The 15,821-nt window shown below is 56.1% G+C and overlaps 1 protein-coding gene across 4 annotated transcripts in view; it reads right to left on the bottom strand.

Moving 5' to 3' along the window:
• Positions 1 to 5,604: 5,604 nt before the first annotated feature.
• Positions 5,605 to 15,821, bottom strand: part of PALM (paralemmin) — a 68,628-nt gene continuing 58,411 nt past the window's right edge. For 2 of the 4 annotated variants that reach the window (XM_037885868.2, XM_043535891.1), the window contains 2 exons: positions 15,646 to 15,777; positions 5,605 to 12,345 (listed from right to left, as the gene is read on the bottom strand). In XM_037885868.2, the coding sequence (XP_037741796.1) occupies positions 11,726 to 12,345; positions 15,646 to 15,777 (752 nt within the window). In that variant the 3' untranslated portion in view covers positions 5,605 to 11,725. The remainder of the gene's footprint in view (positions 12,346 to 15,645; positions 15,778 to 15,821) is intronic. The other 2 variants (XM_037885869.2, XM_043535892.1) reach the window with 1 other exon arrangement.

The following is a 15,821-nucleotide window of genomic DNA, read 5'->3' as shown; positions in this document are numbered from 1 at the left end:
ATTGCAGATGGCGCCTGGGAGTAAAGCAGTAGCCAGCATCTCCGGTGGCATTGCACTTTGGGTTTGGTCAATCAGCTGAGCACAAAGAGGATAATGACCTACTACTGCTACCAGCCAAGGGGGTAACTCTTGTAGCTCAGCTACAATCACATTATCCTAGTTCCAATCACATGGAAACCAGTGGGTAGACAGGATGGGAAAGCTCTGAATGGGAGCAGAGTCGCTCTGTCGGGGAGCAAAGGATCATGAGACCCTTAAAGGCTTGGTTACAACCAGCGGCCTTCTCTAGATGGCCCAGCAGGCAGACGGCGCTTGGATCGTGCAGCAGCAAGAAACAACTGGACGCGCTGTCACGCTTTGCCGTCATGTGATTTCGCCTGGCTGGAAACAAACGGACGAACGGCGAAAGAAGAGGGTGGGAGCAGCTGGGACTTTCTCATCCTCAAGCCAGTGGACGTCTGTTGACACCATAAAGCCACAGCAGAGCCAAGAGCGTCTGGCTCCAAAGTCCAGGGCTGGAATGGCCAGGGGGCCTGCTGGTCAGGACCGAGGTACGTTGGCAGAGCGGGACATGAGGAGCCCAGGACAATGTTGGGGTGGGGGTGGGAAGGGGCGTGAAGTTCAGGAGGATTGAGGGAGCTCTAGGGAGCCTCTGACCCTAGCTGAGAGGGGCCTTTACTCCTGGGGTCAGGGGCCGGACAGCAGGCCGAGCCGGCTCAGTACAAGGTACGTGCTGGACCCTTGGCTGTTTGCAGCCTTGCTGGTGCGGAGCGAAACCCAGAGATTGCACCCCTGACCTTTGCTCTGGGTCTGTCGAGTTACGGGGAATGCAAAGGCCTCTGGAAAGGGGTTGCAAAGCGAACCTGAAAGTGCTGGTGAGCAGCAGCTGGGCCTCTGGGGCCCGGGGGGGTCACTGGTAGGCCAGCCGTCCAGGGCGAGAAGGGAATAGAACTGAATGGAGCATGGCAAAGGCCGGGTCTAGAATCCAGCCAATCGCTCTCCCAGGCTGTTCACACGGGACTCCTATCACGGCTGCAGCCCGGCACCTAGAAACGGGCTGGGGTTTATTTGAGCTGTTTTTTCCCCTGATCATGAACCCAGACTCAGTAACAATGAGGAGGCCTCGTCTGTCATCCCTGTCACAGCGTGGTCGCCGGAGGGGCTTTTCCGGCCTCACCACCCACACCTCTGCTCTCCTTCCCCTCCACCGTGTTTTATTGTATTCTTCCAGCAGGTCCCAGCCTGTAGTGGGCTTACATCATGTGACAGGGCCCAGCCAGCTTCCCCACGTGCTTCGAGCCCAGGGCACAGTCCAAACTGCATCTGCTCTTACCTGCTTCATCCCATCAGTTTATATTCAGCCGTAGCCCTGCTTGGTTCATTGACACCCTCGGTCAGCTGCCTGGCCTCCCGTTAGAGCCTAATGAATAGACACTGGTGGGTGTGGGTGCTGAATAAGCTCCTGGTTCAGTACACCTTCCCCTGGCCTCAACGTGCTGCAGAGGGGCAGTTGCATTAGCCCATCCTGTAACTGGGGAAACCGAGGCACAGAGCGGGGCAGCGCATGTCCAAGGTCACCTGGCGGAAGTGCAGTGGATTGGCAGCGCTGCGCCCCACCCCATAGGCTGCTGGGGCTTGTGCAGTGCTCTGGAGACTGCTCTGGGATCGCCGATATCACGGCTGGCCCGTGCCACCAGCCATGTTGCTTTCCGGCTAGCCAGAGGCCCTCTTAGGCTCCAACAGGGGCAGGGGCCAGCTCTGGCTTTTGAACCCCCCTGATGTTTTCAGAATTGGGTTTGGCTTCTGAAGACAAGGGGCCATTTGCAAAAGGTGAAACTGGATTTGGGGTTCAATCTCCCCTCCCAAACCTGGGTTTGGATTTGGGCCATTGGGAAAGTCAGCGTTGGGGTGTTGCACACCCCCAGAGTTTGGGGTGAGGGGCTGGTCCGGGTTTGGCTCCAGGCTGCTCCCTGCTTAGCGAGGGTGACCACAGCTAAAAGCTGGGCTCCCCAGAACGCCCCTCTTCCCAGCCAGGCTAGGGCAGCCCCCTTCCCAGTAGCGCCCCTAGGAGCCCGGTGTCCTCGTTCAGTCCTGGCAGCGTCTCCTGCTGGCAGGGATCAGCCTGTGCGAAGAGGCGGCCGAGCTCCCCGGGCTGCCCACCCCAACAGCGCAGCTCAATCCTGTGGGGGTGCTGAGCGCCCTGTCGGTGCCCAGCCCCCTGCGGGATCAGGCTCCATGGACAGCTGCCTTCTGCAGTCCCTGGTGCATCTGGGGAACTCCAGCTCTTGCCGGACGATGCAGGAGCCCGGCGGAACTAGCCAAGGACGGAGGCGTCTCCCGTGCTGGGACAGAGGGGCTCTGACAACGCCCTGCAATGAAGACAGGAGCCAGGTCTCCCGGGCCAGGAGGTGGCAGAAGCCAAATGGAAGAGCTACTCACATACTTCTGCCCGCTCCCCCCGCATCCCCACCCCTGCGACCCAGGAGCAGCCCAGCCCAGCCGGATGGACACACCGGATCTTAAACATTTCAGAGAAGCGATAGCTCCCCCGCCCCGCCCTGCTGCACCGGGTAGTCACTCACCTGCTGTGGGTGCATCTCTGGAGATTCCCACGGGGGGGCAGGGGGTCGGGTGCCTCCAGGATCACAGCCCAGCGGCCCTCAGTCCACAGCTGCAGGACTCGGCAGGCCTGAGGTTCTGGAGCATCTGTCGGCTAAAGCCGGGCTTTACCGGGATTTGCAGGCAACAATGGCTGAGGGCTGGGCAGAGACCCAGGAGCTGACAGTGGAAATGCCAGCCCGGGTGCTGTAGGGAAGGGCAGACAATGGGGCAGAGGGGTGCTGACAGTGAGACCACGGGAATGTTGCTGACCAAAGGAAGGGCTTTAGCACTGACAACAACCCCCCGCCTCCCCCCCCCGGCTGGAACAAACAAAATCATCAGGATAAAAAGGGATGCAGGAAAGTTCTGCATCAGGGCAGGAAGAGCCAGAGTCCGGCACATCCTCCTTCACCCCGACCCCCCAAGGGCAGGGAAGAGCAGGAGAAGCTGGACAGGATGCCCCAGCCTAGATCACCCAAGGGAAATGATAATAATGTGCGTCATGAAGTGGCTAGCGCGTAGGTGGCACCATTGCCCTCTACTGGACAGAATCAGGGCTGCTTAACTCTTGGTGTGTGTCATACACCCTATACTGCTAGCAGCAATTAGGGATTCTCCTTGAGCTCAGACTGATGGGGGCCTAGTGCCTTCATAAGAGAAGGAGCCACGGTCAAGCCCCACTGTGATACACAGCGTAGTGAGAGCCTGGGAGCCCATGGACTTGTCACCACGCTTAGCATCTTTCTAGCGCCCTCCAGCCATGGAGCTCAAGTCATGGTCACGCTATAGAATATACCAGTGAAGCCTCACAGACCCTATCATGGCCATCCTCAGGAAGCAACAGATGGGGTTAACTTCACCAACCTCTGACATGCAGCCACCTCTGGGGTGGAGTGCAGCGGCCGTTGACCAGCTCAGCACAGGTGAGGGAGCAGCAAGCGATGTGGTGGGGAAACGCTTCCCTTCCTCTACCCAAAGCCTCAGCCCAGACAACCCCCCCCAGGGTCCAAGCCAGCAAGCCCCACCCTGCCAAGAAAGCTCCCCACAGAGCATGCTAAGGGCTTGCGGGATCTTGCAGATGCTTATCCTCCTTTGTCCTGAGCTCCCAGTTTATTCTGCTCCCCATTTCACAAGAGCGCGGACTGTCCCCCTCCCTTCATTTTTAACCAGAGCCCGTGCACAAGCGGCTGGAAATACCAGGATCGCTCCAGCAGAACTGCCCTCAGCGCTAATGGGGCTGTGGGGCGGCTGTCACTGCCAGCAGCCACATCCTGCAGCGATAATGGATAATGGCTGGTCAGTGCAGTTCCCCTTCTCCTGTGCCTAGATCGTTATCTGCACAGACAGGAGATTAAGGTCTGTATTATCCTTCCCCTCCTGGTGCCCACTTCCTTGACTCTCCCTTGTTAGAGGCTTTGGCACAATCACAGGGCTCGCTCAGGCTGGGGATCCCCAGGCTGGGCTAGCTCAGGCCTCTCATGAAGGTGCCGGGGAAGGCCCAGTGCTCCATGCGAGACCAGCCACGGTCCTTAGCAGGAGACCATCATGCGGAGACCCTCCAGGAGTCAGAGGAGGGGAACCAACAGGCCATTTCCACCTCAATGATCTGAGAAGGGGACGTTAGCTTGGGAAAGGGTCTGATCCATGGCATGAACCTCCCACCCCCGCGGGATTTGAACCCAGGTGCTTCAGCATGCCCCTCTGCCAGCTGAGCTACAAGAGTTACCCCCTTGGCTGGTAGCAGTAGTAGGTCATTATCCTCTTTGTGGCTCAGGATGCGGTGAGGTGTGTAATGGCCTGCACCAAAATCCTGATCCGAAGGAGGGGGCATGGTTTGAAATCCCCCCCCCACCCCTTTATCGAATCTATCTCCATAGACATCCCTCTATCTATCCATCCATCCACCCATCCCCATATGCACCCCTCTGTCAATCCACTCATCCATCCCCATACACGCCCCATCTATCCATCCATCCCCATACACGCCCCATCTATCCATCCATCCATCTCCATACACACCTAACTATCCATCCCCATATGCACCCCTCTATCAATCCAGCCCCATACATTACCCATCTATCTATCCATCCCCATACACACCTGTTCGGAGTGTTAGTATTCAGGCCTCTATATTTGCCGGAGAGAGAATTTTGGGTCTTGTTTGCCTTTTGATATTTTTATAGTCTTACTAATGTGTGTGAACCAGGACACTGGGCAGACGTGTTACATCTACCCACAAGCAGATGAGGGGAACAGAGATAAGAGACAGAGCTAAAGTGTTCCTTGGCAGAGTGGGAGGGTAATATACGAGCATACACTTGAAGGACAGTCCTGCCTCAAACTCCTCTCCCGAGATAAGGTCAAGCAGCCAGTCGGGCGGGGCGGGGGGAAGGTATAAGAAACGCTAATGGGCCAAAGAAAGGCCTGTCCCTGACCGAAGCACAACCTCACTCTTTACCCCTCCCGTGGGATCCAAAAGAGGTGGCGCGAAGCCCCCAGACTCACGACGCTCCAAAATGGCACAGGACCGTAAATGGTAAGGGGTGGGACCGAGGGCGGACACTCCAGGTGTAGTTATGCCTGCTAAGGAGGGGGGACCCTGGGGAAAAGGCTCTGGGTTGTCGTCAGAGCTATGCGTATGCTTGCTTGAAACTAACCCCAATGAACATCGCATTGCCTGCACTTGGACTTCTGGTCTTCTGCTTCCTGTCTGCGTGACAAGAACCAGGGAAAGGGAAAAGCCCCCAATCACACCCATCTATCAATCCATCCATCCCCATACACGCCCCTCGATCTAGAATACTTATATGGCCCCCCCTTTACCGCAGCATCTGTGCCCCTCTCAGCCTTTGATGCAAATCCCGAGATCGAGCCATCGGACGTGTCCGTGCACGGACCAGGGTGGCAAAGAATCCAGATGCTGCGCGGAGGAGCTGGGGTGATGCCCCATCTCCCCGCGTGGGCCTGTGGGGCTGGCCCCAAAGCAGAGGGCGGAGGCATCCACCTGATTAGTCACACAGTTTATTGGCTTAGTTCGGGTGTATTACAAACAATGGGGGCTGTAACGTCAAATGGCTCGTCACAATTAAAAAGCACAGGAGAGCGGGAAGTGCACTTCAGCCGAGTCACGCAGCAGGGTGGGGGCAGGGAGGAATGGCGGGGTGGTGGGGGTGGACTCACAGAGGGACCGCCCTGTACATACACCGGCTGGGAAGGGGCCAGGCAGATGGGGGGGAAGGGGCTATAAGAGGGGGCCAGACACCAGTCTCCCGTTCAGAATGTGCTGGGCTCCTGCTTTCTCCCCCTCAAGCCACCCCCACCCTGATCCGGTTGAGGAATCAAGGGCCCGATCCTGAGTCCATTAACAGCAGCAGCGGAAAACCCATCAGGAGCAGACTCGGGCCCTATGTGGCTAGACTCTGGACCCAAGTCAGGCTTAAACTGGAACCTGGGGGAGGTCTGCCCCGTAGCGTAACTCCCCATATGACCCATGCGTGGACTGGGGGACGGGGCTGCCCCCAGAACAGCAAGAGCTCCCGGGGCTGGACTAAGGCCGGATCCGTGGAACCCTAGGAGCCAGATCCCCGCCCAGCAGGTGACATGAAGCTGGCTGATTCTCAGCAGCCACCGGCCGTGGAGGAGAGGACACCGTCTGGCCCCACCCCAGGTTGGCATGGGACCAAGGAAGGGGCTACGGGAGGACAATGGCCACCTGGCAAGGGCAGCCAACATCACTCTTTGTACAGCCGGGTCACTCTCCCACCACCCCGCCACACCCCTCTTCACCCCCTTGAGAACCTCACAGCCAGCGAGCCACTTGTGGCCTCCCACTACGGCCCTCCCACCCGCGCCCTGTTTCATAGCCACGATTACAGAGAAAGCCCCAGGGTCCTTAACGTTATTCTTTGGCAAAGTTCTCAGCCATGTGGGCGAAGACCATCGGTTAAATGAAATAATTGAGGGGTGTGGAATCAGCTCCGGGCGAAGCTTTGTCAGCGTCCATCCTGGATTGCGCCAAACCCAATGCTGGGCAGTCGGGTGCCTCTTCCAGGGGCCACAAGGGGAAGCTAGTCTACACCCCAATCCCAGGGGAGAAGCGTGTGTGATGCTGCTGTGTTCGAAGGCCAAGGGTCGGAGGCTGAGCGCTTAGAGGAAAGCGTCGGCCTCCGTCGGCCCCTGGGGAAATGATTGTCACAGCCTGAAGAGAACTGGCCAGCCTAGTGGAAAAAATACAAGTGACTAACCAGGATCTGCTTCTCTGGGCCCGGCCCTCCACCCGCTACGAGAACCTTTGAACGGGAACTTGAGGAGACTGGAAACGGAACTGGGTGCAAAGAGGCGAGGGATCCCTGGTCCAGCAAAGAACACGCTCAGAGTTACACGCGGGCTTTCGTGCTTTGCTGGATCGGCGCTAGACGTGACAATAACAATTTGATTGTAAAATGTATTCCCTGTTGATCAAGGCTTCAGGGCGTGAGGTCTCTCTCTGCGTGCAGGCGTGTGGGCACATAGAAACCAAGAGGTTAAAAAGTATTTGGGTGCCAACTTCACTCCTGCCTCCCATTGGGCCCCTCTCAAAGTCAGTGGAGTGAGGGGGAAGAATGGGTCTGGCCCTGGGTGGGTTATTTCCATGGGCACGCAGGCGGCCCATGTGTTGTAGTCCAGAAGCTTTGCCACGATCCCGATTCCTCTCAGGGTGACTGACCAAACAAGGACTAACGCCAGGGATGAGAACCACCGGCACGGAGTGGAAGGGTGCGAAAACCGCAGCTGGGTGTGGCAGGGAGTAGCCACCGGGGCAACACCGAGCACAGGAACCTTTCAAGCTGCACAGCAGGGGAAATGCTCTAACAGCGAATGCTACACAAATTGCAAGGGGAGGGAGAAGGAGGGAGACCATTATGTGCAGTCAGGGGCCTGATCTTTGGTTAATCCTTGAGACATCACATTAGGGTGAAATTTACCCCTCTGCAGAGAAACAGCAAGTAGCCTTGGCATCAGCTGAGTCCAGTTAAGCCCACAGGGCACATGCTGTTAATCTTGCCCAGCGGTAATTTTCACATAACAGAGAAGCAAGGAGGACGTCCCCCTTCAGGACCAGCACGCCTGGGTAGAAGCGGCAGTTGTCAGTGGGCAACACCTGTGTGAGCTCAACCTCTAAGGATGACGTGAGAGAACAGGGTGAAAACCAAAGTTGCATGGCACCACCTCCCCACACTTATCACCTAGCCATTAACTGGCCAACCTGGAACCCGCTTTCCTACATCCTGGCGGAAAGATGGCGGTGATGGCCCCAATGTACCACACAGCTGGCGTCAACTGGCATAACGCCATTGGGCTTCCCATTTACACCAGGTGAGGATCTGGCCCCATAGCCTCTAGTGCCGGGCAAACATTTTCAACAAATAAAAAGCATTCATCCACTCCCGGGGCCAGGCCCTCCGAAGGCATAAATCCACTGGAGTCAATGGAACTGGGCTGACTTACACAAGATGGGGATCTGACCCAGTGACTCCAATGGAACCAAGTCGAGTCACCCCAGCTGGAGATCTGGCGCCCAGATTGACCTTGAGGGCATTAGGCGTGATTACCGCCAACATGCCCAAAAGCTTTCGTGTTCCTTTGTCTGCAAGAACGTTCCTGGGAAGCTCACAGCTCGCTCACGTGCGTGCAAACATGTGCTCCGTGCAGGAAGCGTTCCCGGGGCACCTCCTCAAATCTCTTCCCTCGTCCCCACTCGGAACAAATTTCAACACTCCAGCTGGAAAGCCGAGGCGATACCAACAACTCAGGTCCGCAACCTGATGCCCCGCTTAATGCCAAGCTCCCGGAGAGAGTGGTCTGCCAACATCTCGCTGGCGGAAGCTCGTTTTCACTGAGCATTCGTCGACTTGTTTCCAGTAACGAGCAAATTTGCAATCAGCATCAAAGTCTGTCTGCGGAGTGGGAAAAAGGTCTAAAGTCGTATCGATAAATGATTCACTGCAGATGAATGACCCAGCTCCAATGCATCCCTGACTCTGCCATCCCGAACCAAACACGAAGTGAGCGCTAGCTTCTCCTTGCGCAATGAGCGCTACACAAGCTCCAATCTCTAGACTGATCACCAACCCGACAGCATGTCCTATTTCAGCCCGTCACAGCAAAGGAGACCCGAGACCCGCATGCAGTAGCCCTAGGACACGATCCATGTGGTCTCACCTCTAGCTCCGAGCCTGCATTCAACTGGCACCACTGGGTCGTGGCCCATTGCTTGATTTGTTCTGCTGGATGGGGTTTATCCTGAACTCCCATTGCCTCCCCTATGGAACCCACTCTGCAGGAAAGGGCCGCCCACTTGGATGCGGGCCCAAAGGCAGCCAGCCAACAAGCTGCCTTTGGGGGACCTGCAGCATCCTTGCCAATCTGGCTGTGCCTCCCGGGTCATGCTCTGCTGCAGAACCTGGGGTAGATCCTCAGCTGGTGTCAGTGGGCTGGCGTCGCTTCACTGAAGTTGACGGCGCTCCGGCAATTTACACCAGCTGGGGTCTGGCCTGCAATTCATCGGGCGTGATCAGGGGAGCGAGTGCCTGGTCTTGCCACGCCCACAGCTCTGCGCTGCAGGGAAAGTGGGTGCAAGGAAAACGATTAGGGATCAGGGAGGCATCTGTTCTGAAGAGCTCCCGCGAGGTGTTCCCGAGAACAGACGTCAGCCTGGAGAAGAACCGGAAGCTCCCTGGAGGTGGCTGGGGCCCAGCGGCCAGCTACAAACTTGAACCAGGAGCAGCAAAAGAACTAAAGTTTCCCCTGCTCTGAGCCGAGCAAAGCATCGCCACTCACTTAGCTGCTTAAAAAACCAGGTACCCTCCTTCAGCATAACAGCATTAAAGAATAAACATATTCTGAGGGGGGGAACCTCTGTGAGTGACCCCCAGAGGAGTCCCCAAGCTCTGGGGCAGACCCACAGCAGTCAGCGGGTAGCCGAGAGGAGAATCCGGCCCCATCTCTTTACGTGGGAGTGGGGGTGGTTCTGCTTTCAGGTGCAGCTGGTACAACCCCATTAGTGTCAGCAGGCCTGCACAGGTATCAAGGAGGGCAGGATTGGGGCCTGGTTTAGGGGCGTCTCCAAGCAATTGTGGCAGCTGCCCAATTATGCACCCCTTCAAAGCCATTTGCTGGGCTCCTTGGCCACAAAGTGAAAACCCTTTTGCTTTGCCAGGGCCGAATATGCTGAACGAGCAACTGGCTCGAGGGGACCCATCAATGCCACTAGGTGATGCCAAAGGCAAATCATAATCCCCCCACCCAAGCAGCAATAAGGCACCTGGCTCACTGGCTCGAGTGAGGACAAGCCAAGGGACTGGAGGGCTCAGACTTTGTCCACACGAGCGTGTTGCGTGGGAGGGCTGCCCTGGACTGAGAAGGCGACAGCATTGATGCCAGGGGGCTGCCGGTGCTGAGTGGGTGGAGGTGCTGACAGGGCCCTACCTGTGGCTAACCAGGGCTCCAAAGGTTAATGACCACAAGCATGTTCAGAACAACCCTCCAGAACTCCCGACGAGCCGTCCCTTCTCCCGCTGGCCATGACTTGGGCCAACCTCCTCCAATTTCACCCACTGTCCAGAACTGGGAGCATCTCTGGTCATCAGCTCAGTGGCCGATGTCCTTACTGGCGTGGCATCTACAAGGGAAAAGTTAATGCCAGGGGAGACGCAGTCAACGTCCTTCCAACCACCTTGCCCCCTCACGGCCTTGTCATTCCAGCAGAGAAAAGCCAGCTAAGAAATGAAGGAGCCGCTCTTCTGTAGAAACCAGCAGAGGACATGACATCACAGGGGTGTGGGAGCTGATAGGCCCCGGTTCCGGCATTCAAACCAGCGGGGTCAATAAAGTACCTTAAGGCTTGTGGTCACCACTGTGAGTGATGGACTGAGAAGTTCCTTCAGAGAAGGAGTGACTCCGGAATGACTAATTCTGCTGCCTGGAAATCCAGCAGGGACCTGTTTATTTTTCACACTGCTACATTTTTCTGGAGCTGCACGTTGCACCTGGAACGGTCAACTTTAGGTGTTGAAACAACAGGTCCATCTCACAGACCACCCCCATGGACCTTGGCCAAGCTGTGTTGGAACGTCACACGCGCCTTGCAGAGGTCTCATCTCCAGGGAGTGTCCTTTTCCTTTTGCCGTGGAAACAGTTCATCTTGCAGCTGGTTTGAAGGCTCAGGTCAGTGCTTAAAAACTCTAAGCAGCAAGATCAGGCCAAATTTAAGTTCGGCCCAGCAGCTCACGTGCTGGCCGAAACCTCTGCTTCAAACTTCTTGTGGAGCTGTGGTTTGGGGCGCTGGGTCTGTGACACGTCGGGTTTCCCGAGACCCGTGGTCGAAACGAACCCGGGGTGTGGGGGATAGTCAAGCTGCCACTGGACAGGAGCTTCTGTCTTGCTCGAGCAGGTGGCCTGGGTGTTTCTAAACCGTGGCCCGTTGACGCCAGGGCGTGTGGAGAAAGAGCTGGGATGTGAGTGGTCTCCCTCCTTCCCCTTCCATAAGGCCGGAAAGAAAGTCCTAACAGCAGCCAGTTTTTGAAGAACCATCTAAGGAGGCTTCTTAGTCCGATGACCCTCTGCTGAGCCCCTCCCCCCACATCCGTGAGATCAGCTCCAGCATCCTTCGGATAACAGCGGAGGGTGTCATTTAACGAGGGGAAAAGCCATCAGTAAAATAAAAAAAACGGGAGCCCTACAGGCGGGAGAGTTCCATGATGGCCATCCCTGGTGGGCTGAGGATCTCTGAGAGACCCCACCATGGCACGGGGGAGCAGGGGGGAGAGACAAAGGCAGGGGGGAAAAAATAAGCGTGTGTAATACATATAATATTCAGTGCCAGTGGCATATTGCATGGAAGCGGACGTCAGACGAGCGATGCCGCGGCCGGGAGATGGTGCTGCCTATTATACACTTTACAAACACTGCATTTGATTCCCCAGTCTCTTAAGAAAAAGAAGTTGTGTCTGGTAAGTAAATAAAATACGGTGTCACTTGGAGTTTGTGGAACCTAGGGAACTAAGAGGGATGGGGTAACAGAAGGTGGGGGGCAGTCCTTTTTGGCTGTACAATGAGGAGAGGTCAGAAGGAGCTGGCGGACGTTTCACATCACCGTGCAGCATTTGCAACGGTGTTTCTTCATGTCTAGGTCCTGATCGGCTCCCTTGGGATCCGTGTCGTTGGCCCCTGGCTTCTCCCCGACCTGGCTGTCTTCCTTCTGCGGCAGGGCGGCCACGGGCTCCACGGTGCTGCCGTTGGGTGGGGCGTGGTCCTTGCCCGTGCAGTCTGCCGCTCCAGCTGCTGCTGGCTTGGTGTCAGCATCGTCAATCACCACCAGCTCGGCCTTGATGGTGCCCCCCAGACCCAGGACCTTTTTGGTCTCGTTCTCGTCCTCCACGTTCTGGTAGCCCATGAAGATCATGGTGACCGGCTGCTCTTTGCTAGGCTCTGCCCCTTCGCCGGAGGCCAAGATTCTTGGGCTGTCCACTGGCTTGGCTTGCACCCCAGTGATCTCCTTCCGGGGCGTGGTCTTCTGGCTGGGCAGGTTGCTCTCAGGACCCCCCTTCTTGGCCTCTTCACGCTCCTTGGTCTTGGAGTCCCTCTGGGAGACCTCGCCCAGGTTCGCCTCATCTGCCTTGTGGATCAGCTCGTCCACCTCAGAGGAGCTGAGAGGGTGGACCCCGTTCTCGATGGCTCCATCCTCCATGTGGACCGCGTGCACCACTGTGGGAGAGACAGAGAAGACAGTGAGGGCTCAGAGGAAGGCCAAGGGGGCATGTGACAGGCTGGTCTAGAGATGAGAGGTGGTGCCTAGATCTGGGATAGGGTGAGACTAAGGCTTGGAACCAAGCCAGGTCTGGGGGTTTAGGATTCAGACAGCAGGAATCTACGGAGCTAATCTCACATTATCGTTCCCATCTGGAGCTGGATATATCTTGGTTTAGGATCTGACCCACACCCAGAACTCCCCTTCTGGGTCAGGCAGCTTTTGAGCTCTTCAAAGCGGCAGACACGCCCCAGACTCCGCTGTTTGCTGGACCCTTGACCCAATCACCAGAAACAGCGGTTGTCATCCAGCGACACTCCCAGATCAGCACTTGCTACTGTCCAGGGAATTATTCCTTGGGCGATCCACAGCAAACCCCCATCTACAGCCAGGCGAAGAGAACCAATCACTTCTAAAGCAGTGCTTGGGATGGATCACACTGGGTACCCACAAAGGAAAAAACCTTTTAAATAGGAAACCAGTCCTAGAATTGGTCAGCTAGGATACATCCACAGGCATAATCTAGATCATCCTCAGTACAGGGATGACGACCTGGGACATCTGTAAGAAAGAATCCCCACCCCTGAGATAAGCATACACAGCCGCTAGGTGGCTCTCCTGCTCCAGGCGAAGGCATTTGGGTTTGATTTCCCCAGGATGGTGATGACATGTTATCCCTAGGGAAGGTGGCTCTGCTCTTCATTACGTGGTTAGTTCGGTGCATCTTTTTCTACGTAGCCAACTGCTGTCCTGAATAATGGGAGGCAGCGGAATACTGCAACCCCCACACAGAGCATGGGATAGGCCAGGAGAGAAACCCAAAGCACCTGACCAGAGCAAACTTGGCAGCCTACATACCAGGGGAGCCCCAAGCTCAGAGCTCCTGTCGGCACCCCGTGGACACGCTGTTACAAACCTATCTAAGCAGAACACACATCCAAGCCCAATGTGTGGAGTAGCTGTGGGCCGGCGTCGGTTACCCGTGGACCGGGGAAGGTCGCAGCCCACCCTCGATAAGAGCCAGTCACGGGGACTGATGGTCACTGAAAACGGGGTTGTGTTTGCCCCTTGTTTGCAAAGCGATCCCCCCAACATCTGCAGAACGCTACATGGGGTGAGGCAACCTTTAAAGGTGCCTTCGCTCGTTGCAGCCCCAACACCTCCCTGCACCCGCCGGGCGGCAACCAAGGCCACAGCTGCACTAGACCGAAAGAGCCTGAACTCATTTGGATCCCTCCCATCACACCTCAGCTGCCATGTCCAGCAACGCATGCAGCTTCTGCCACGCTGGGGCAGGTGTCCCAGCAGCCGGTGCGGATTGTTGCTTTGGGAAGGGGTGAGGGGAAGGTTGCAGCAAATCACTACGGAGTTCAGATAGTTAGCACCCCACCCCCCATCGCTATCCGCTCCCCACAGCCGTCGCTCACGGTCCCGGGAAGCGGCTGTCAGCTGGTGCGGTGGCCCAACACAAAAGCCAAAAGATAGCTGCAGTCATCGAGCCTCTTAACAAGAGCGCAAGCTAACACAGACCCCAAAGCGTTTTAGGAAGTCAGGTCTTATTATCCCCTGTTTCACATACTAGGGAAACTGAGGCACAGGGCAGGGAAAGCAACTTGCTCAAGGTCACACAAATTAAGTAGCAGAGCCAGGGACTGAACCGGACCCGGAGTCCAGCATCCAAGTCATGGCACCACACAGCCTCGACCGAAACAACGTTACCTCCCACACACATCTATGCATCGACTCTAGACTAGGTCATGCACCCTGTGCATCTTTCCTCCATTTCCTGGGGCCGCCCTGGGACATGAAAGAGCTCATCGAACATCCTCCAACAAGAGAGAGAATCAGAGCAATGAAGGGCTGGAAGGGACCTCGAGAGGTCATCAAGTCAGGCCCTCTGCGCTGAGGGACAGGCCCTCTGCGCAGGACCAAGCAAAGCTGTACAGGGGCTCCTCCAACCTGTTCTTAAAAACCTCCAATAACGGTGATTTGAGTCTCCCTTGGAAGCCTGGTCCAGAGCTTAACTCCCCTTAGAGTTCGAAAATTTTTCCTATTACCGAACCTAAATCTCCCTTGCTGACGATTAAGCCCATTGCTTCTTGTCCTATCTTCAGGGGACATGGAAAAGAACTGATGACCACCCTCTGTATACCAACCCTTTACATATTTGAAGACCGGTATCAGATCCTCTCTCTGTCGTCTTTTCTCAAGACTAAATGTGCCCAGTTTCATGAACCTTTCCCCATAGGGCAGGTTTTCTGAACCTTTCATCATTTTTGTTGCTCTCCTCTGGACTCTCTCCAATTTGTCCACAGCTTTCCTAAAATGGGGTGCCCAGAATTGGACACAGAATTCTAAATGAAGCCTCACCAGCGCCAAGGGGAGCAGGACCATCACCTCCCGTGTCCTACATCCGACACTCCGGTTAACACACCCCAGAACGATAACCGCCTTTTTCACAGCAGCATCACACTGTTGACTCTCATTCAGCGTGTGATCCACTAGGCCCCCTAGATCCCTTTCAGCAGTACTGTCGCCTTCCCCATTGTGTAGGTGTGCATTTGATTTTTCCTTCCAAAGTGAAGCACTTTGCACTTGTCTTTGCTGAATTTCATCCTGTTGAATTCAGAGCAACTCTCCTATTTCTCAAGGTCATTTCGAATGCTAATCCTGGCCTCCAAAGTGCTTGCAACCCCTCCCACCTTGGTGTCATCTGCATATTTCATCAGCAGGCCCTCCGCTCCCTTACCCGAGGCATGAATGAAAATATTGCCTAGTGCCAGACCCAGAGCTGGCCCCTGCAGGATGCCACTAGAGACGCCCTCCCAGTTGGACAGCAAACCATTGAGCACGCCTCTCTGAGCACAGGTTTTCAAGCACTTGTGCACCCACCTTGGTGTGGCATGATTTGTTCTTGACAAATCCATGCTGGCTGTTCCTTGGAACACTACTGTTCTCCAGGTTCTCCTGGTTCGGTGAAAGCAACATCGCGCTGGGTATTGAGCGGGGACTCAGGATCTGGTCGCTGTTAGCTGCTAACCCTGAGTAGTTAGTGCCAATGATCCACCCCAGCCAGGGCAGGGGCCCGTCTGCCAGTCCCCAGGAAAGCCGGAGAGCGGTAGACGGCAGTGACCGGTCACTGGCCCTGCCACCGACAGTGATGCTCCTCTGGCAATGCCTACAGTCACCTTCTCCCTTCACCTCCCTCTTGGCCTCCAGGATGCCTGGGGAGGGAGGGATGCTTTTTGGGCCCGTACCTTTCATCTCATCCTCGTACACCTTGACCCCCTGCAGGCAATGATTCTTGGGGAGCAGGGTGGTGCTGGATAGGACTTTGGTCTCGCCAGTTACTCTGTCCTTCTCCACTGTGATCTCCACTGAGTACATGGCTGGGATACAAACAGGACAGTGAGAGTTAAACCAGCCCCCGGCT

The sequence above is a fragment of the Chelonia mydas genome, chromosome 25, assembly GCF_015237465.2.
Source record: "Chelonia mydas isolate rCheMyd1 chromosome 25, rCheMyd1.pri.v2, whole genome shotgun sequence".
NCBI classification, from domain to species: domain Eukaryota; kingdom Metazoa; phylum Chordata; order Testudines; family Cheloniidae; genus Chelonia; species Chelonia mydas.
Note: the sequence above shows the minus strand (reverse complement) of the source record. Positions and strands in the feature narration are given on the sequence as shown.